Below are 22,580 nucleotides of genomic sequence, written 5' to 3'. Positions count from 1 at the left end.
AATGGAATATTCTTTGTACAACTAGGACCCTTCCTAGAGCTGGCCATCTCGGCAAAGTAGGCAATCATCTGGCCAGACTGAACAACTCATAGTCATCAGTGAGAGAGGTGAACAGGAGCTAGATGGCCGCTTCGGCTCGGCTCCAGAGATTCTCTGTGGAAATGGGAGAGACTTTGTAAATGCACCGCATGTGTCCAGTGGGCAGCTTTCATAAGAGGTTCTGCAGGTATCTGCTCTGTTGGGTTGGTACATTAACTGTCAGATCAGCTGTCAGAGTCTGCTTTGCACCTTTGTAGAACATTTGATTTCAAGAAAACCTATTACATGCCTTTTATGTAAAAAAAACCAACAAAACTCTGTATTTCAGTTTGTACTTTCATTTTAATAGCTGACACCATCCTTCCAGCTGTGGGAATGGCAAGGTTTGATGGGCTAGCTGAAGGAAAAACCCAGAGGCTCAAATTTTTTAGGGATTAGATGGGGGTAAGATTGGCTATTTATCAAATAGCCCTATCTCTGAGCTCCGACTTGGGGGAATCTCACATTCCACCTGGCTTTAAGTGATAAACGGATCAGATTGTGTTTAAGCTGTGTGGTGTGTGTGTGTCTGTATTTGTGTGTTAGTTTGTGCACGATCCCCTATTTCCCGTGCACTGGTTTTCTCACGGTCTATAATATGTTGGTCTTTTCCAGATTTGATTGGCCTCTGTACTGGCCTAATAGCAACTCGAATCAGTCAGGGTGCCGCTTCGCTCTTCCTGCATGCTGGTCGTGTGGGAAGAGGCTGAACGGTTAAAAAACTGTTAGACGGGAGAAGATAGAAAGGTTATAATTTATGTCTGGGTGAGACAAATGTCTCAGCCACTGTCCTCATCCCTCTGGCAGTCATGGGCATTAATCCATCTGCTTGCCGATTGCAAAAGGGGAAGAAAAAAGAAAAGATCGCAATCATCGTTCATCAAGTCCAGCTTGGGGCCCACGAGTCAACCCAAGGGAGGAGGCTTTCATATTCATCCTGCATTATTGTCCCTTATTTGCCCCGCCACCCGGCCAGACAGTTATGAGGGGAAAGAAGTAAGCAGAGAATATAAAACCACTTGTGCGCAGGAGGATAAATGTCAGTCAACGAAGACCCCCTCACTATAGCGAAGCCCTTCTAAAAGAGTAAGCAAGCTCACGGTTCACAAGCTCTCCTCCATGCTGCTGCATCAAATTCAGCCATGCTGTGTTTTTTTGTTGTATTTTTGTTTTTTTAACAAGCTTTTGAAGAGACATTTGTGATGTGGGGAAAGGTTTATATTCATGTAATGCTTCTCAGCAAGAACTTCAAGTGATTTACGGTCTGCATTAAACTCTCTGAACTGAACACTAACAGCTCCTGTTTTTAGCGTTAGGCGCGTAATGCTTCTGTGGAAAGAATTCGCTTGTTATCTATTCCTGCACCGCACGTTCTTGTTTTATGGTTCGTGTCATCTGCTCTGTTTTAATAGTCTAATTTTATGTGCAGAGTAAGTCACCGTTTTAACTGTCTGGCGTTTTTTAAATGACATTAGTTTCTATTGTCTGGATGTTCTTCAGAAGATATTTACTGTGTAACGTTGGGGATGCGTCTTAGCCCTTATAGGCAGCCCAAAGATCCTCTGCAGTCGCTTCATTGTTTCTAATTTCTTTGACTTTGATTGGTTTTTCATACACATGAAAGTCTGGGTTGCATTTATGCTATTAAAATATAGCTTTACTTTCTTCAGAATCTAATGTGGCTACAAGCGAAATGTAGTTTAATGCCACTGCTCTTTTGAACTGAGCGTGCTGATGACCAGCTGCTACTGCTGTGGCTCTCTTAAATGGTTGCACTGAAAGGCAGGGCAGAAAGCCTGTCATCAGACAGAGAGGGGCAAGACAATAATTGTTCAGATGGGAGTAATACTTTGAAACAGTCTCTCCTCCAAGGTGCTCTTGTTGTTGCACTTGTACGGAAAGACACAAAAAAATGTTCAAAGTGTGTGAAGATACGAAGAGAAAGACACATTTTGCCTACTTTCGTACCATTTGGCACTTCGGTGTAGTCAATCGTGGCCTGAAGTGGGAAAATTGTCCAGCAGAAAAAAAAAGGTTTGGAGGGAGAGGGAGGTTTGGACTCTAACAAGTTTGTTTTGTTGTTTGAAGCGCACATTGGCATGCAGTGGTTTGGTCTGGTTTGTTTGATCTGGTCAGAATTTCTTTAACTGTGAAGAAAAGTGAGAGAAAGATGAACTGATTTCTAAAGGGTCAAATTAGTAATAATGCAGTTTTGTTATAGCTGAAGAAGATGAAGGACTGTTCAAAATAGCAGAAAGAAGAAAAGAAAAAATCTTGAAGTAAAAGTTTAAGAAGGTATTTTGTAACGTAGACACTGGACTCGAGTTTTTGTTGTCCGTCATTCTCACTGTAAATGTTTCTGTGAGATGTGACTCTTGAATTGAGGTCACACATGCAAATGTTAGTTTAGATCATTACTTTTTCAGTTGGCCATTGTGCATTTCACCATGTGTCTATATGCCGTGTTTGTTCACTATCAGATTTTTTTCTAGTGTTTGATGTGTGTTCATGTTTAAATGAATAATTTCTTCTATAGTGAAGTGTTTTCTGTGACACTGGCTGCAAAGCACGCATAAACTACGATTGAGCTCACAGTTGAAGTAGTGTTTCTCTTTATGAAATTCTTAACCAATAATAGAATAGAATAAAACACCCATTTTATCTCTAAAATTAGAAACATCCTGTCTCCTCACATACAAAGCCTTGAATCTGGCCCAAACTTATCTTAAACATCATCCCAACAGAACACTTCACTTTCAGACTGCAGGCTTACGTGTGGCTCCTCGAGTATTTAAAAGTAGAGTGGTAGAGTTAAGTGAATTAAGTAGAATTAATCTCTGGCTCTCTTCCCTAACCCATAGCTGCCTCTCCCTGAGCCTGGTTCCACCGGATGTTTCTTCTTATTAAAAGGGAGTTTTTTCTTCCCACTGTTGCCAAGTTCTTGCTCAGAGGGGTTCGTTGGATCATTTACATTTTCTCTCTATTATTGTAGGTTCTTAACACTATAAAGCATCTTGAGACAGCTGTTGTTCTTATTTGCTGCTATATAAATAAAATTGAACTGAGATGAATTGAATTGTGGTTCAGATAACATCCGATGCTTTCACAGCACTTAAATAGCATTTTTGCCTGTTTGGAATGTTCGAATTGCCAAAATCAGTGTTTAAGTCTTCATTTCATCAGGTTTCTCAAACTCAACCCTACATAGACAGGTTGGTGATGCCCTGATGAAGGTTACAAAGTTAAGAATTCACAGAGTTTTTCTAAAAGCCCGCTACAGTCCAACAACAGCCTGGATGTGCCATTATAGCAGCTCCTTGTGCCAACAACCTCACCTCCACCACTCCTCCAACTGCAATTACTTAATTACATTACTTTCTTCTGAAAGCCTTCTCCTGCTTTGCAGCTTTGTAGGTAAGAGCTGTTGAGAGTGCTTGGCAGATTCTTAGAGGAGCTCGTTGCTGCTGACTCTTTAAACAAGATTTGAAGAGTCAGCGTATTTTTAAACCTTTGAAATTTCCATCACCTGTCCCCAGAAATAACGACAAACAAGTCATAGCCCTAAATAGCTTAATAACCTCTGAGACTCTGGTAAAGTCATCGTAGATCTCAAATCCAAATGCATCGTGCTCTTTTTCCTTTTTCTTTTTTTTTTTTCATCAGTTATGCAAATCAGTATCTTCACAGTGCTTACAATGTCAAAAAAAAGAGATCTCCTTAAAGCCTTTTGGAGGTCAGTTTATATTTTATTGATTTAACTATTCATATTAGGAGGTACCCAACTCCTCACACTTTGATGACACCTTCACTGACCCATTATGAGCTGTTGGAAAATGAAGGATTAGTTTCTTGAAACTCATTTTCCTGAAAAACAACAAACACACAAACAAAGCAAAGCAAAAAAAAAAGAAAAACAAGAACAAGAAAAATGGAGCTCATTTCACCCTCGGCTAACCCATCTTTAGCTGGTAATGACTGTCTTGTAGTTCACATCAGACTTTGATTTTCACACAAACACAAACCTCGCAGTAATTGAGCCTTTAAAACATTAAACTTTTTTTGTTCTTTGCCAATAATTCCTTGAGCCTGTGTGTGTTTAAGGGATTGATTTAGAGACTTTTAATGATGTGAGTTGGCGTTCAAACCATGTTCATTCCTCCCAGTTATGGGGACACCGTTCACACACATACAAGCTTTGTTCACACATGCCGTGGCTTTGCGTAATCCCGGGATCATGTCGGATTCTTTAAATCAACTTCAGGTCTGTTTACATAAGACTGTGCAGCTAAAGGCGGCCGGCGTTCCCTGCCGCGTCCCCCACGCTCCCCCCAACCTTCAGCCTCTGCAGCCATTAATCAGAGTGATGCACAGATGGTTCCGCTCGCTTCCTTGCACTGGCCTTCTATGTTTTTTTTGTTGTTGTTGTTGTTTTTTTTACACCCACCCTACATGTCAAAGATGGTCAAACCATATGGATGCATGGCCGACTGTGAAATTGAAACAGTCCACTGTATGTGGATAAGTGTAGTATAAATATTTATGGAGAGAAGAAGAGATGGCCTCTTGCAGAATTTGCATCGTATTAGAATAGCCTTGGGACACCCGATGATTTATTGTGTGATTATCAGAGATTTAATCCTGTCTGTAAAAGTGCTTTTCGGTGTATTATTAATTTTAAAAGCTCCACTGCTACTCTGATCGAGCTGGTTGATAAATTTGTGTGTCCCTGCAGCACACTGCTCATTTTCTCTTATTATATTCCTAATAGGACAAGAGCTGTTGTTATCATAATTAACAATGTATTATGTTGTTATTTGCAGCACGCAAGGTGGTGTGACTGTTTTCTGAGATGCTAGGCACTACACTGCAGATTGCTATTGTCATGGAAACCAGAAGCCATTGTTAAAAATATATAGCATTTTGTATAAAACCTGTACTGTAAGTTAAAACCCATGCTTGTATTTGTGATTTATAATATGTCTAAAATAAGTCTAAGTACTATTATTATTATTATTATGCTTTTTTCTACTTTGTTTTTTATTCTTGTTAATGGAAAACCATGCAACAATTTAAATCATTGGTTATTTCTACCTGATTCCTTAATGTCTGCAATAAAACTTAATTTAGTCCATTTTGATTTGTTGTTTTTTAAATGCAGAGACAGAGCAGAGAAGTCCAAAATTATTAAGAGATGGACAAATGCGCTGGTTTTGTTCTTTTCAGCAGTTTTTAAATACAGAATAACAGAGGCCTTATCTTGTGAATATAATTGCAGTTGTGCTGCAACTGAAAACTGCAGACTTTTAAATATTCACTGTATTTATGAAAATGGATTCAGCCCTGCTCACATCTCACAAGAGTGGGAAAAAAACAGAAAAGCTAGAATGAAGTTCGGTCTGACAGCAGCTTAGTGAAGAGTGCCCATTCCAAATCCACATCTGACTGAAAACACTATCACTTCAGTGAAGTCTCCTGTCAATACTGGAACCTTTAATTAAATATTGTATGCGTGTGTTTTTCTGTATCTTAAATTAAGAGCACCACACCGTACTGTAGCTGCAGCCTTCTGTCTTCTGTTTTTCGCATCTCTGGTTATGTTTGCAGATGACAGAGCCATATGGGCTCCCATCAATCCTAAAAATCTATCTCCTTTGCGTGATGGAGACTTGTTTCGCTGTTCCTGGCGACTTCTTCCAGCACTTTGATGTAGTTTCTCACTCGTAGCCTGGAGCTTTTATGAGCTACTTGTAATTTTAGAAGAAAATGAGCGTTTTAGGGTTTTAAATGTTTGATGATCACTTCCCTGATGAAGAAGAAAATCAAGATTTTTTTCAGGGGGGGGGGTCATGCAATGGTCATGAAGGGTTTTTTCTCTGATTCAGGAAATTAGTGGACAACCATAAAGTTGCTTAACATCATTACTGATTCTTTCCTTCTCTGTTTTTGGGCTCAAATGTGTCTAACACGCCTTTTTTATTTGATCCAAGAAATCTCATTTGCCACTAACAACTGTGATGTCATTTACAGCATCGGAAACACAGCAAATCCCCTTTAAGCCCCGTAAACTTCCATGTGGTGAAATCCGTGTAAAGGTCTGCACAAAGTTTGGAGAGAAAATGCTCTTTTTTTTCTTCCTGGAGTTTTGAGTGTGGCATTAAAAGCCCCACCAGGCGGCCCCTCTGAAAATTTTGATTTGTAAATGCCAGTTTCATACAGCGTTGAGATTTCAGCCTCGTGCCCCACACAGAGCCGTGTTTGTCTGAATGTCAGGTTGGATCGGGGTTGTGTTGCCTGATGGGGCCTGCACAGCTTTGTCCCGCTCTGTAGGAGACAGCATCATGTAGCAGGAAGCTTTTCCTTCACTGTTTGGTGCACTTTTTTACCACTTCAGCTGCAACTATGAATGTGTCTCATTCATAATTGGTGCATTGGTCACTCTAACATTTTTCTAATCTATAGTCGCGCAATGTTGCCAGAGTGCACGAGTTTAGTCTGAGCAACAGTTAAAATGTAATGAAAGCCATCATAAAAGTAACCTAATTTACAGAAGATGTTGTTGGCAAACATTTGGCATTTTGCTTAATAAATTTGATTTTCATCGAGTCAATTAACCATCGCTGTAAACACCTACACCTGTGCATAAAATGCCAAATAGGAAAGGTTTTTGCGTGCATTAGTAAACTATACCCTTTTATGAGTTTTGTTTGTAAATGTCACTGCTTTTATCTCACGACATGATTTATCATCTTCTAACCTTCCCCCCCTTTTCTCTCTCTCAGCGCTCAGTCCGTGGATTTCATCCTTCTCCCACCCTGGTGTGAGAGACTACTCCCAGCTCACCCTTGACCTGACTAGGAATGAGCTTATTGTGGGTGCCAGGTAAGAAACTGTAAATCCACTCAGCTTTTCACCCCACAGAGCACATTACTGAGAATGTGATACCCTTTCTGACTCACTCATACAGTGCGGTTTTCGGATAATGACGCTTTTAAAGTGCTTTGCTGAGGCCTCGCTGGACCAAGTTAAGCTTTGGATTTGGCAGGAGCAAAGGATTTGGAAGAAATACGTCACGCCGCAGTAGTGTGTGTGCGTGTGTGTGTGTCTGTGTGTGTCTATTCTCTTGGCATGATATGAGTTAAAGTTTTGTCTGGATTGACCCTGTTAAAAGTGTAGACATACATGATACTAATATCACAAAAAAGTGTAAAACCACAGACTGAAATACTAACAGAAAACAATGGCCCAAGAGTGATGGGCAGTACAGTTTGTGCTTTAATCCACTTTGTGTTAACCTGACAGCTGGTCTCTAATACTTCATCTGCATTGTTTAATAGATTTTGCTGGATTTGAGCCAGTCACTTACATCATTTCCCTTTCTTCTTAATTCAGAAACTACCTTTTCAGACTGGACCTCAGTAACCTGTCACTGATACAGGTAAGTGTACTGCTTTTTCTCCCGTGATTTTAAATTCTTATTTTTTGGGCGCTATCTCACTCTTTTTATGCATGTTCGACAAGTTTATTTTCACATTTTTTCTGTTGATTATGAATTAGTCAGGCTACATGTTATTGCTACAGCATTGTTTAGGCTGTGTATGCTGTTAGCCAGGAAATAAAAATGCTAATATGCTTTTATTGTTGTAGGTCATGGGTCACTTTAGCCTAGTAGTTGCTAGGCAGCATGATGAAATTGTCATGTATAATTCAGCTTGTTGGATATCAGGTATATGTTGCTGTTTTGAATTAAAAATGCAGTACAAAAAAAGACAAAAAAACACAACCTTTTAGCCTGTTGCTAGGGAGTTGCCAGGCAACCAGCAGGCGTCATAACATACAATGCATAATTTAAAAAAATTGTGGATATAAATTATATGTTATGGTGTGATGTAGGTACTTTTATAAAGTGTTATAGGTAAAAATGTGAAAAACAGACAGGCCTTTTTAAGCCATTGCTAGAGTGTTGCTAGGCAACTTGATGATATCATAATACCTGATATAGTTGAGAACCTTCAGGGGCCCAAGATGTATCTGTGTGGCAGCTTTGGTTGCTCAACTCCTGATTGTGTGGGAGGAGTTGGCAGACAAAGAAACAAACACACACACAGACAGAGATTTTGTGTATTGTAAGCAGATTATGTGGTAATAGTCCTTTAAATAATAGACTAAAGCAACAAGTCGAGCCTAAATGACTGCTGGCCACTGCTCCCAGTCTTTTTACATGACTCATATGGAAACCGAAAACAGCATATTGTAGTGTTTCCAGTTAGAGAAAGATAAAGATTGACAAATTTCCAAAGGGGGATAGGACTTTGAACCAGGGGACATGCAGGACTGACTTATTTTTTTAGTTAATGCTTTCCAGTAAGAAGGTTGGAAAAGCGAAAGAAAAGCAGGATTTGTTTTGCCTCTTGGCAAGGTAGAGCCATTCATGTATCTCGAGCTGTACAGCATAATACTTGTTTTTTTGCACTTAAGAACATCGCTGCAGCACATTCATGGATAGAGCCTGGTCAGTTCTCTGTGTATGGCTTATTTAGTGAGTTACAAATACACAACAGTGGCAGGACAGAATACAAGTTTTACTACTGTTTACATTCACCACTCCCATCTTCGATCCTCAACTCGGGGTTAGTGGGGCTGCTCTGACGTTCTGAGTGGGAAATCCAAATTGAGGTGGCACTCCAGATGAAAATTCTGGCTGGGAACTGGGATCTGGAACACACCATAAGGCCAAGTTTTAGTAATGATCTTCTCAGCCTACAGCCACTTTGGTTAAACTATCAATAGTTTGTATGTGGAGGTACAGAGGCTTTGCTGTGACTCTTCATTGGATATGAAAATTGTCTTCTGCACTCAACATCATCTATTGAAGTATCTTCTACTCTGTCTTCTGCCTGAAGAAGCCACATGTTCTTTTCTATCCATCTATTTTCTTAAACTGCTTAACAGAAAGAGCCTCAATTTTAAGCCTCCAAAAGCAGTTGTGTATTGCTGATTCGATTAACTTTTAAACAGAGCATGTTTACTGATACTTCAAAGATTTTTGTGCTAATGAGACAAACTTTGGGAGCAACAAAGCAGCAGGATGGCAGTCCCTTTCTCTTTCGCTTTCATCAGAATCCCACAATTTGCTAAGTGTCCTGTTAGTCGGATGCTATTGCATAATAACATAGAGCAACATTTTATGTTACAGCTTATCAACTAGGTTAGGACCAAACAAGTAATGCAAAATAATCACTCCATCACGAAACCTAAATGTTACTACATATGACAGTTTTTCAACAAGGCATCAACACTGTGGTGATATATCCACCTCAGATGTATCCAGTGTAGTGTTCTCTCTCTCTTTATATATATATATCTATATATATTTATGTCCACGCTGCAGAGGATGTAATCAAATCCTAAGGTTGTGTTGTGTGTGTACACGTGCATTTTTGTGTGTCCTCAGCCTGTGGGTGTAATGGGTTTGTTTTCTGAAAGGCCTGTGGTGGTAAGAGTGCTGTGCCGGAAAGTAGCTTTGGTATCATTGGGAGTGTTAGCTCTGGGGCACAGGGTTGCCATACAGTTGCATCACACATCACAAATGACAAGCCCTGAATTCTCGATGGGACGGTGTAATCTAAACCGGTATATCACTGTCACTGAGCAGAGAAAAATAGGCATTGTACAAAAACCAGGCAGTGCACAGTTTCCATGCTTTAAACCACTGCGGGACATCTTCTTTGGAGATTACCAAAGTTTTCCATGCCTTCAAAATAAATAGCAACGCGTATTTTGCTGCTGTTAAGGTTAATGCACTTTAAGCCTTAATTATGTAAATGATGGTAGTGAGGGTGTTGAACATCACAATGCAGTTTTTATGCCCACCAATCAAGAAAAACAACAAGAAATGCATCTACTGAGTGCAAATATTCTTTGTTATCCAAAGTGAACCTGTTATGAGATTTGTTTCTACGGTCAATGCAAACACATATAATAACTTTACAATATATAATTTGATTTTTTTAAAGCCTAAAAAGTTTGGTAACTTTGCTCCAAAAACCTGTTTTGAACCACATGTCTGGCTCATCCCTTTTCAGGCATTTCAGAAATGCCATTCTAATTCACATCGTAGATGCAGGAAGCCAAGAAAAAAGTAATCCACCTGTTTTTGTGGTTGGCACAGTGCTGCAGTGGTTGATGGAGAGTCCTTGTTGGGGGGTTTTTGTGTGTGGATTTTGCTTTTTCTCCCTGTGCTTGCGTAGGCTCTCTCCGGATATTCGGGTTTCTTCCAAAGACATGCATGTCAGGTTAATCTGTGATTCTACAATTGTCTGCAGGTATGAACATGAGCGTGAATAGCCGTCCCTGTGTTAGCCCGGTGAAAGTGGATGGATATGTGTTTACTACATCCAAAGCATTGTCAACATTTTATTAACATGTAGTGCGTGTTTCCCAATTCGTGTGCTTGGATTATTTCAGTACCACGACTCTCTTATAATGTGTATCCAAAAAAAGTTAAGTAAGACTAGCTTAACGGTTGACTCTGCAGCATCAGTTTTGTTATTATTTCTATAACAAAAACTTGAATTATTTTTACACTACATTTCCACACAGGATTAAGCACATCACCACACTCCACTTTGTCTGACAGAGTCTCCTTTCACAGCAACCACAACTGAATGACATGATGTGTACAGCTGCCACCCGTGTGTCACTGCCGATATCAATGCGCCCTTTGTCTGCGTGTCCTAGCTGTCTACTTGTGGAAGAGAGAAGTTGACTTATGAGGGCTTTCATTTGTTTGTACACGGGTTGTGTTGTTCTCCGCAGCTCCATGAAGCTGTTCCCTTTGTCCTGAAAAAAGGCACCTGCCATCCTTATCACATGTAAGGAAGCGTACACGCATGCATCTGCTGTGAGCGTGCACAGAAATAACCGCAGTGAAGCATACTGCCTAAATTCTCAAAGTCTGCTTTTCTCCTGAAACATACACACACCCACACACATATCACCAGCTTATTGTGAGCTATAGGGATAAATGAGGTAGATCCTTCTTCACTCTGGCCAATGCGGAGGTGTCATTTGTGATGCCAAGGCTGAAATCAATGTGAGCATTACACAAACTGCCCAGTGAAGCAGAGAGGAGGGTCTGTACCCCCCCATGCTAATTTGCCAGTAAAATGCAAGCTGTCCAAAAAGGCAGAGGAGGGCGGCATCCTAAAATATTTCTTTTCATTTGGTGTATAAGTAAATCAAAAAAACATACAAAAACTCTCTCATTTCCCAGTCCGAGCCTCAGGTTCAGTAAGAAAGGCTTTACTTGCAGATTTCCGGAACCAGTGATACAAGGCCTGCTGTAAATATCCAAACCACCTGCCAGAGAACATTGGATTAATTTAATTCAGTCCAGACATAAGCTCAGTTGTCTGCTCGCCATCGTGATACATCCTCATCACAGTCTGCTTCATTTTTAATATAATTAACCTCTTGAAAATCCCAACATCCACTTGTATCTGTGTTGTTACCACTCCACAGACACCGACCTGCAACTATTGGTAGGACAGAAGCTTTCTGCCATTTCTGATCATTAGTAAGTGGAGAGGAACCCAGATTATATTGTGATTTGGCAATTTAAACATTTTCACATGTTGTGAAAGGGTGACTATAAACCTGAATGATGTTCTTCTGCCTAACTCTAACCAAAATGAAACTTAAACTGAGCCCAAAGCTTAGTTTAAGCTCCAGTTGGTGATTTCGTTGGGTGATTGGATGAAAGTTATGTCCCAGCTATCTATCCAACCTCCTCATACAGACTTTATTTTTGCTCTTTCAAAGCAGAAACAAGTCTGTCTTTTTTGCCAAATCTGTGCTGCCACCATGAAATGACTTGATAATGGCCTACTGAGCCTACTAGTTGGAAAATACCGCTTACAGGCAATGCCTATATGGCAGTGATGAGAATTGATAATGGCGTTTTAATGGGCTGATAACATTCCAACCAGGTGCTCAGTTCAGCTTGAGAATTTCTTCATGCACTAAAAGCCTAATACGTGCACTACACTCCAAAACAAAATTCATCATAACACATCGTCTTGCACAGCACATCGGTGAGGTGTTTTATCTGACCCATTTCTTAACAAGGTAGTAATAGACAAAGAAATAGAGCTGCACCACTGCACGGTGGCTCATGTGTGATGTATTCCACTCTCTGCAGCACCTGTTCAGTGTACTCTTACAATTTAGCAACTGATTTAAGCTCTCAATAAGGCTCTCTCTCTGCGATGCCAGTACCATAGCTGCTTTTTTCCCTGCAAGGATCTCAACCAGTGTTGCTGCTTAATTAACACCTTTAAAGCCACAGAATCCACTTTATTTGACTATAGAGCTTGGGATACCTGCCATCATCAAACCCCAGTCCCTCTGTGCAGTGTTTAATGCATGCTGCAGGGAGTGAAAGTGTCAGACCAAAGTCTATCCCATGTGAGCTCTGTGTCTTTATGAGGCCACTTGAAATAAGTCACTTCAATTATTTATGTGGAAATTGTCTAAAACCACTAGTGAGAAACGTGAAAAAGGGCGGTTTAACAAAAGCTGCTGTGTTCTAGCCTTCTCTTACACCTAGCATGTTATTCAGACTTTGAAGACAAAAGCATTAATCTCTTCTGAAAAAGTTTTCCAAGGTTGTTTAACGCCACACTTGGTGTTATTACAACGTAAACCTGTTTCACCTTATGCTTACCTTGGACTCTAAAGCTACAGATTTGACCTTATTTTGATGGCGTTATCAACCGTTGTAGTCAAAATAAACTGCAGCAGCTATGCTCAGAAGCCAGGTTGACCTGCAGAAATTGAGCGAGCCTTTCGGGACACAAAGCACGACTGACTTTACCTTAAAAAAAAAAGAGAAGAAAAACATCCACTGAGTGCAAATGAAAGTCATACTGACGCTTTATTCCAAAATAACTTGCTGATTGATTGAAAAGCAAACCAAAGAGGGTGGCCGATCACAGTCGAGTTACAAAGCTGCATTCTCCACTTTCCTATTCATCGGTATGGACCGGTTGGCCTGGGCTTTTTAAGCGGGTGGTCTGAAACCACACACCGTTGTCACCATCACTCCCCTGGTTTGGCATCAGCTTCCCTCTTTAGTGTGACCCTATAAGAGACTGAAGCTTTGTTTGCATGTCATCAAATGGGCAGTATCAAATTAGAGAGCCCGCCCAGTCGAGACGACCTGCATCACACCTGAAGCCAAGACGGCCAGTGAGCCCAAGCATGAGAGATGAAGGACTGTCGATAGTTTCTCAGTGTACATGACTGTGCAGCGGCGTTTGTGTGTGTGGAGAGAGGCGGACAAGTGTGCAAATTCCACCTTTGCAGTCTTTAGCCACAGAGGGTTTTGAAGATAGACCACACTAGAGGGATGCGGGAGGACTGCCGAGGTGCTGATGCCAGGGCTTTTAAAGGCTCAGCCCAGCCTGTTCTGTTCAGGCACCTGGGAGAACACCTGCCACGGCCATTAGCGAGCAGGGAAGCGTAGAAGAATGAATGCGTAGGCAATCAGTGGAGAAAAAGAGTGAGAAGGAGGGAGAGAAGACAGATGAGGAGAGCCAGGGATAAAGAGGTGGGCAGGAGCCAGAGAATGAAAGACCGCAAAGATAACAGGAAGAAAACGAATGAGGAAACAGAAGCAGAGACCAAGAGAACAACTCTGAAAAATCACACATACAGAGCCGAGATGAAGACAAATGAGGAAGAGACGAGGAGTGAACATGAGAGAGGGTGTGAGGGAGGTGACAAGCTTTCATTGTGCTCCAGCTCTCTGGATGTTTCTCTAGTGAGATTCTGTGCCTCTAAGGAGTCGTACGAAATAGTTTTGCCAGTGTAGAGTAACCACACAGGTAATACCCACGGAGAGCTTTCAAAGTGTTCGGAGATGATTTCTCTTCCACACCACACCCTTTGTTGTTGTGTTTTTATAGTAGGAAGGCAGACTCTGGCACATCCCCTTGTGATTTTCAATGGATGAATAAGCAATTGGAATAATTCCCCATTGCCCTATAAGACAGATAATCTGACAACTGCACTGAACCAGCTAATCCCACGAGTTTTATCTAAAATGAGAATATGACTCGAGTGGTGTCAGTGTTATGGTGGTACTTGCCATTAGTTATTTTGTATTTTAACAATGTATTGTGTGAATAGAATTGGGTTTTTCCCTATGTTTATGTTGTCATCCATGCATTAACTGTGTGGCACTGACAGCTGCATTCATGTTTCAGTATCAGTCATCATTTGTGTGCCTACCAGATGCATTTATACAGTATATCCAATCATAATTATACAGGTGAGCGCAGGTGGGCTTTTCAAAGTGATTCTTCTCACTAATGGCTCCTTTATAGCTACATTTATGTCATCCCTCGTGTGTGCTTTGGTGCTTTTAGTGGCAAATTACTTAAAGAAGATATAATGTTCAAATATATGAGGGACATGATGAGGAATTATTTTATTCTGCCAATTCCACCTGTAACTGGATCAATTTGCTGTAACTGGTGAGGATCAGTAATGATAATAATGCTGAGATTTAGGAATGAGGCAACCTTTGTGAAATGAGGGGGAAAGAAACGTGAGCTTTCAGGTGATCATGTTGCAAATACAGACAGCATATTAAAGATGGACTTAGCCAGCAGTAAGTTGTCCATTGTATTGTGAAGTCTAGTTATGATACTTTAAAGATTGTGATGCTTTAAATGTGTCTTCATGACATTTGTCATCTTCATTCTTCGAAACTTGATTTTTGGAGCATTTTGAGTGCTAATTCAAATTATGCTAACGATGCTAGCATTAGCTAGCAAGCTAATGCTTGCTAATATTCAGCATCATGGCAGGACGGTGCAGCCATATAATCTATGGGTGCACAGCATAGACACAGAGTAACTGCTAATTAGTGCTACTACTTATATACCATATATATATGTAGTAAGTTAGCTCAACAAAACCCAAGCACAGACTTCTTGGATGGGCTATTAGTACAACTACACAGCTTCTGCTGTAAAGTTGGAATTTTTAACATGAGAATTAAAATGCCTGGTGAATTGAATCACTTTTGGAGGTGCCTTCAAGTGACCATTTTGGCACAACATCCTAGTTGTCCCATAGTGGTAGTAGTATTCATCATTACCAACAAACTACTCAAATATTTAAGTCAGTCAAACCATTAATGCTCACAAACAAACAAAAGACAGTGGACATGTATGAATAAATTATGTCTTTGTCAGTGAAATTATAATACATATGCAAACACAAAGTACCCTGCTCTTACCTGCATACAACTGTATGCTTCACACAAGCGCACACTATCACCCACCCAGGTACCTCACAGTGGGACTGCTCAGGCATCCTACTCGGGTAGCACTCAGACTCTGAACATCAGATGCTTCTGCATATTCTTGGAGTGCGGTGTCTCTATTCTCCCCTGCTTCGCTCTTCTTTTTCAACCTTTCTCTTCGTCTTTTTTTTCTGGAATGTAGCACTCGTATTAGTGCTGGTGGTGGGTGTGATTGCAAACCTCCCACATGTTCTGTCCAAGCAACCCCCACTAACAGAGCTCTCTGCCTCTCTGATACGCTGGTCGACCTGATCTCCGACGCAATCAAGGTGGTGGGAGGTGTGTGTGTGTGTGTGTGTGTGTGCGTGCATGGTGGGGGATAAAAAAGAGGAGTGGGAGAGTGGTGAAAGCAGCGGAGGTATAGAAAAGGCTCAAGTGTTTGATGGATGGGAGAGGGAACGGAGAGCTGAAGCAACAACTCTGTTTCTGTCATCCGGTTCTCTCTCTCTCTCTCTTGCTTATATTTCCTTTATGCTGGGATGCAGTTCTGCCACATGTGGTTAGAAAAAACAGCAACTTTTGATGGGCAAACTTTTGATGCCCAAAATGGGAATAAATCCTCACCAGTCCCCATCTTTCTTTATCCTTCTTCCCTTTCTTTTACCTTCTTTTGTAGTTTCAGAGTAATAGAAAATAACACAAGCAGAGCCCTGTTTAGATAGATCTTTCTTTCTTCCACATGCTGCAAGCTACTAACAGGAGATAGAATATTGATTTGTCTCCCGCTAACATATTTGTACAAGACCACAAAGCCAAAGAATAATACCAAATATTTGGATGGATCGCCCCTTTCTTCTGATTTTTCTTTCACATACTACTGCTTGAAGCTCACTCCTCACAAATATACACATAATCGCATAATTACCTCTACCTATTTTTGCACTTGACTTATCTCTTTTCTCCTGCTTTCATTTTTTTTAACCTTTTTTTTCACATGCACTTACAGATATGCCTTATCTAGCAAGGTCAAAGATTCAAAGGCTCCAGCATTAGCCTTTTGTGATAAGATGGTGAAGAATGTAACTAGTAACAGTCAGTAAGTTGGTACGAGGTCACAAGGCTTCCAATTCCAATCTTATGCGCGAGTCTAACTGGTCATCTTTTTTCTTTAATTTAAATGGTAAATGGTAAAGTCATATATTTTAGGCAGATTTTTAAAAAGATTTAAAGTGTTTAAAGTGGACTTTTTTGATATGATAAACTAGTAAATATACTACTAAACTAAGCTAATTTATTACAGTTATATGTTAATTATTAGTACATGCCCACACTACTTTGTTATTTGATATGTTTGTACTGTTTATAAGTATATTTGTATTTACTTCTATGTATAATTAAGATACCATGTCAACCATCAACTGTCTAAAAAGTTTGTGTACTACTCCACTCATTGGCCAAACATTGGCGACCCCCATAAAGTATATAATGAAAAATCATTATGCAAGATTTTGTCAAATATACACCCAACATATTTACCCTATTTGCCTTATAGTTTGCCTATACATGTCAAAACCATACACTTGAGAAAAACATAAAATTGCATGCTGGATAAAGGATGATTTTGTAGGCTGGACTCATTTACATGGCTTTGAACCCCATCGCCTTAAGTACATTCATACAGTCATTTATTTGACATGAAACTTTTGGTATAGTCTACAAATACAGTAAACCTGACTTTCATAACTTAGTGTGTGAAGTGATTGAATGTAACAGCGATACAGTAAAGCATCCACGGATATTTGGTAAATGTTGTGTTGTACAATCAAAATGATCTGATGCTTTTATTGCATAAGGTGTTATAATACTACTGTGTCAACACTGCAAATGGGTCATTATAGCTTATTGGTAAGCGGTTACTAGGCAACACGATTATGTCGTAACAGCTGATATAGATAAAAACCTTCAGGTCCTAAAATGTACCTGTGTGCCAGTTTTGATTCGTCAGCTCCAGACTGTGAAGTTCAGAGATAGGGTTACTGTATCTGCCCTTAAAATTTCTTACCTTACTGTAATGTGCTCTGTCACTTCTGACAGAGCACATTTCCTTCTCATGTGGAAAGACAGGGCAAAAAAGAGACATCTTTTTAAAGACATGTGAAGTTGTCTGCTTTTCGAGAACACTGTGATTGGACTCTGAGATAATGCTCCTCATGGAGCAGTGGTAGCTCTGCTCTGGCAGAGGATTGTGTCTACTGTCTATTGTTGTGTTTAAATGAGAAACACTGCAAAGTGCTCTGTAAAGGTGTTAAAAGTGCTTCAGACAAATAATGATAAATAATGAGAAAATTGTGAAAGAAGAAGTTGAAACAAGTTTTCAATTTGACTTATTCCAGCATTGGGATAAACTTTTTACCACATATTTCTAGAGCCTGGTATTTATTTGTTACATTTACTGTTTTTTTTTTCTTTGCAATGTGACCTGTCTGTATGATGAGTAACAGCACTAGCAGAGATAGCGTTAATATGATATGCAAACAAAATGGATAAGGGAGGAAAACTGGAAGGAGCAGGACTGCGGGTAGAAATGTGAAGGAGTGAAAAGACTTTTCTGTTTGTTTGTTTCACTTTTGGATTATTTTAGGAACGGAGTGCATTTCTAACCCTGCTCAGGTGACTAAAACCTGCATTTTTAGTTTTCTGAAAAATGAAAATAAAAGACAGAAGTGCAAAAGAATGGTCTAAAGATTACTCTGACAATTACCAATATTGTTTATTTATACACACTTAACCCCTGTAAGCTTTAAAGATGGTTCTGAAAAATCTGCTGACAGGGAAGAGCTTCCTCCAACAGCATGGATTCACAGCAGCTGGCTAGATGGCTTCCAGCCATGTCAAAGTTTCACTCTGACACATGAAAATTTCCACAAAAGCTTCCCAAACCAGGTCTGCAGCATAATCCTCTTTTCATGGGCTTTTTGAGTAAAACCTGTATTTTCATACAGTGGTAAATGTGCTTTTGTTTCTTCCAAGTGAGATTAACAGTTTACTCTTATTTGATTTTATTTCCCTTCAGCTAACCTGTCAATCAGTCGACTTATTTGGCCATACTGAATGATGCATTTTATGACTATCAGTCTAATATAAGCTTCCCGAATCCCAAAACATGATATTTATATCCTTTTTTTCTGAATGAGCTCATTCAGAATAAATATCTTCACATTAAGACAATGTGGGCTGTTTAACTAAGTTAATAGTTAAGAGTACTTGCACAAAAAGGCGTTTCATAACAGCAACAGGAGTAAATACATTTTCTCCCTTCATTCTTTAATTCTTCCAATTGCAATATCTGCTAGTGCAGCGAAGTGAAAGAAGGTGATTTGAGGGGGAGGAGAGAGGTCTTTGTCAGTCCATCAGATAATCCCTGCATAGATAAGACAGAAGCAACATGGAGGTGGAATGTGTAAACACCATATTACTGTCTGGGTCTCCCCGTATCTGTCTCCACCTGCCTTAACCTTCCACTCCACAATCTCTACGTGGTTACTTTCTCTATAGCTCCCTCTGCCTTTGCACACTTGCTTTTTCTTTTTTTCAACCCCACATACAGTGAAAAAAAATAAATCTCAGGGCGTCTCTGTGACATTTCTCCTCAGAAGAACATTGTATTTGCTCCTGATGCGGAACTGTTGCTGCATTTTCTATCAGGTTAATGCTTTCATTGAATCTTTCTCGTGTGCCCATTCATTGTGTTGCTCTGCTGGTTTTCTATTGTATAGAACAATCTGGGTGTACATCAATATGCAGCCCCTTTACTCCAAAGATTATGTGTGCTGACGTCACTTAAAAATACTATAATGAGCATAAATGTCATGCTGAAGTGGAGCCTCATGCCACTGTTGAAACCAGGACATTATAGGAGAGGGCTGGAAATGTAGTGGAGTGCAGACACAGGAAAACAGCTTAGCTTGACTCGTGGGTTTTGTGCGTGTTCCTGTAGGTGTGCCGCCGTTGAACTGCAGTGTTCCATGTGGCAGAGCACAGTCAAATTTCCCTCTGATTGGTTTGCCCTTTCTGTAAATGCATGGGGCGGCTGGGGAAGGAGGGAGGAAGGGGTTATGGAAAAGGACAATGGTGTCATTTTTGTGATATCACGCTTCCCTAAAAGTATACTTCTTAGTTATTTCCCTCCAGAGTTCCACTGACTATCAACCCTAATATGAATCTGGGGTCGTTGTGGCTTTTTTTCCCTACCTCACCACATTGGCCGAGACTTACTTTCCTTTCAGGTTACCTCTATTTGCTGTGTCCTTATCTTCCAAGTCGGAGACTTTTAGTTTTTTTCTCGGGTTTGCTTGCTGGGAAATGTCAGAAGTTCTAAAGCGGGAGTGCCCTCACCCCCATGTGTTCAGGGCCTGGGATTGCTTGTCCTTGATATGTTGTTTGTGGTCGCGGTTGTTTGAGCTGAGCCATGTGCTCGGGCTCCCACAGCCAGCTGATGATGAGCAAACCCCCAGGTGGCCGTCCCGCTGCGTGACATGATGGTTTCTTCAGGCTGACAGTGGCATTCAACCAAAGTAGTGTAACACTGTAATCTGTATTTAAACTAAGATGCGTTTGCTCTCACTCAGTCTTCTCTGTGTAGTTTGACTTTATAATATATGTTCTACTCAGTTTTCTTCTTATTTATTCTCATTTTGGCCAATGTTTGTACTTCTTTGATGTTAACGCATAGATTTTTGTAGCTCGCTGGTGCTGCAATCGAATGGCGATGCAAATCTGCCACATTACCTTTTTGTGGAATTGTGAGGATGTGACCTTAGCATGTTATTTTTTTCTTTAGTTTATCAATTCATGAACTGAATCAGATATAATCAGCAACTATATTGATCATCTATATGTTTTTTAAAGCTTTTCCTTGTTTCTCACTGATTATATTTTGAGTGTTTTAGTCTATTTTACACAAATTTCTGATGTCTTATCGACATGTTGGATATGAATGTGTGTGTGCAACAGGTTTTACATCATGTGTTCATAATTATGGAAAGCACATCACTGTTGATATATATTTATCATGAGGAAAAAGTGCTTTATTTTATTGATATTGTGATAGTTGACAGTATTGATAGTGATCGTAGCATACTTGTAGCTTTTTTTTTTCTGCATGGAAAATCGAGCGGTTGGATGATTGAACCTACCAGTTTGTCCAAAGGCCGTTTACTGCAGGGGAGAGCAGCTGGGTTGACTGTTTGCTGTTGTTTGGCCCCAGCGTGTGTCGTTTCCCTGCGGCTAATCAAGGTCAAGAGAGCAAAGTTGATTCAACAGGTCAATGTCGGCACTTGCTCTTTTGTTCAGGACATGTGATGAAAAATCCCTGCTCCACAGAGATGGCTGGGAGCGTCCCATCTGTCTGGATTTGTTATTGTAGGTGTTTTTGTTGAATGCCTAAATTCCTTTGGGACAAGAGAAACTGACCTTTGGCTAGACTGAAGACACACTGACCTTTTTTTTTTTTGGATGTGAAATATGTTCCCTTGTAAACATCAATGATTATTCATCTGCGTTATTCACTTCTCTCCCATAGTTTGTCTTTTATCCTGTGGTGTCTCTATGCCTGAGCCTGGCTCTGCTGGAGGTTTCTTCCTGGATAAAAGGAGTCCCTCCCACCAATCACTGCTGTGCACTGTCCTTAATATTGTATCATCGTTAAAAACACCTGTTGTTTTACAGTTACATCGTGTAAATAAAGCTTAATTGAATATCGTCCGAGTGCTTTCAGTGCAAAAACAGTTGGATTCACAGAGAAAGCGGGGACATTCAAAATGAATGGAAGGCCACTGGATGGCCGTTAAGCTACCGAGGCGAGATATTCATACCCCTGTTTCGCTCACAGTATCAAGCTCCGCTCTTGCCCTGCATTTGATGAGTCATAGCTGATTTCATTCACACTCTTCATTAATTTCTGGGCTTCAGTTTGGACGGAGATTTAATTATTGATGCGGCCTTTGTCAGAGTGCAGGCATAATCTGCGAGCTACAGAGCTGAGAGCAAACGGGGGCTACTTGTCACCCTGTAATGTGCTGCAGCTTTGCCAGCCGGCTCGGAAAAAGTAACAGAATTTGTATTGCAGTGGTACCAAATGAATAGTTTTTTGTCATTGGTTTTTGCAAAGTTGTTTCCTTATTTTCATAGTTAAGAAGTTAGGAAAACAGATGGATGGATTAAATGTCGCTTCTTTTCTTTAACAATCAACTTTTGACCACTTCAAAGATAAAAATAAAACAATGCACACGCTAAACAGCACACTGTGTTAGTGCATGCAGTTCCTGCGTGAATCACCATACTTGTGCGGGTGCGCACAGTACACTAAGTGTTTGAGGAAGACGAGGGATAATCCAGGGTGCTAGTGGGCTGGTCATGGAGAGACTGTCTGCCTTCACCTGCGTGTGGAATTGCAGTGAGTAGGAGGCAGCAGCGTGACGAGTGGGCAACCACATACAGGCTGTTACAAATGCTGAACCAAGCAATGTATTCATCACGGCATTAACATCAAAGGAGAAGAGGAAAAAAGCTTCCTCTTCCCAGTATCATTACTTGAATAATTTCTGTCATAAAATATCCACAAGCATGACTACAAAACATCTAGTTTACATTTAAATAACGTTAAAGAGACAGTTCACCAGAAAATGAAATATATGTGGCTTTCCTCTGGTCTGTAGTTATCCATGTAGATTGTGTTAGTGTGGGTTTGGATGCGTTTGCTGTGGAATATCTACCATCTCTTGAATGTAATAAAAACTAGATGGTATTTGACTTGTGTTGCTCATAGTGCCTAAAAACACATCTAAAAAACTGAAATGTCTCATTTCAGAAAACGGGTTTTTATTACTAAAAAAATGCACAAATCTTTTTCTGAGCAGTTTCAAATATGAACTATTTTCTGTCTGTCAGACTGCACCTGCCAACAGCATCACCCTGCAGGAAAAAGCATCCATATACAGGATCATGCTAGTGACATGTTGACAGGATGTAAACATGTTTGGGACCCCCATCTGAGCTGTGATGTTAACCAGCTGCAGTCTTATTTTTTCCGTTGGTGGGTGTATGCAGTAAAAAAAACAGTTCTCCTTTTTTGAAGTGTCTATAAGCTTGTTCAATAACACCAAATCCCTTTGATCAGTGTCTGCATATA

The 22,580-nt window shown here is 40.3% G+C and overlaps 1 protein-coding gene across 5 annotated transcripts in view; it reads left to right on the top strand.

The window, feature by feature from the left end:
- sema5ba (sema domain, seven thrombospondin repeats (type 1 and type 1-like), transmembrane domain (TM) and short cytoplasmic domain, (semaphorin) 5Ba) overlaps nt 1–22,580 on the top strand; it is a 174,610-nt gene that overhangs the window by 77,275 nt on the left and 74,755 nt on the right. For all 5 annotated transcript variants that reach the window (XR_005608683.1, XM_039600236.1, XM_039600235.1 and 2 more), the window contains 2 exons: nt 6,858–6,957; nt 7,468–7,513. Coding sequence is in view for 4 of the 5 variants with exons in the window: in XM_039600236.1 (XP_039456170.1) it covers nt 6,858–6,957; nt 7,468–7,513 (146 nt within the window). In the remaining variant the exon portion in view is untranslated. The remainder of the gene's footprint in view (nt 1–6,857; nt 6,958–7,467; nt 7,514–22,580) is intronic.

Source organism: Oreochromis aureus, linkage group 16, assembly GCF_013358895.1.
Source record: "Oreochromis aureus strain Israel breed Guangdong linkage group 16, ZZ_aureus, whole genome shotgun sequence".
Taxonomy (NCBI): Eukaryota; Metazoa; Chordata; class Actinopteri; order Cichliformes; family Cichlidae; genus Oreochromis; species Oreochromis aureus.
This window is presented reverse-complemented; position numbering and strand designations above follow the sequence as displayed.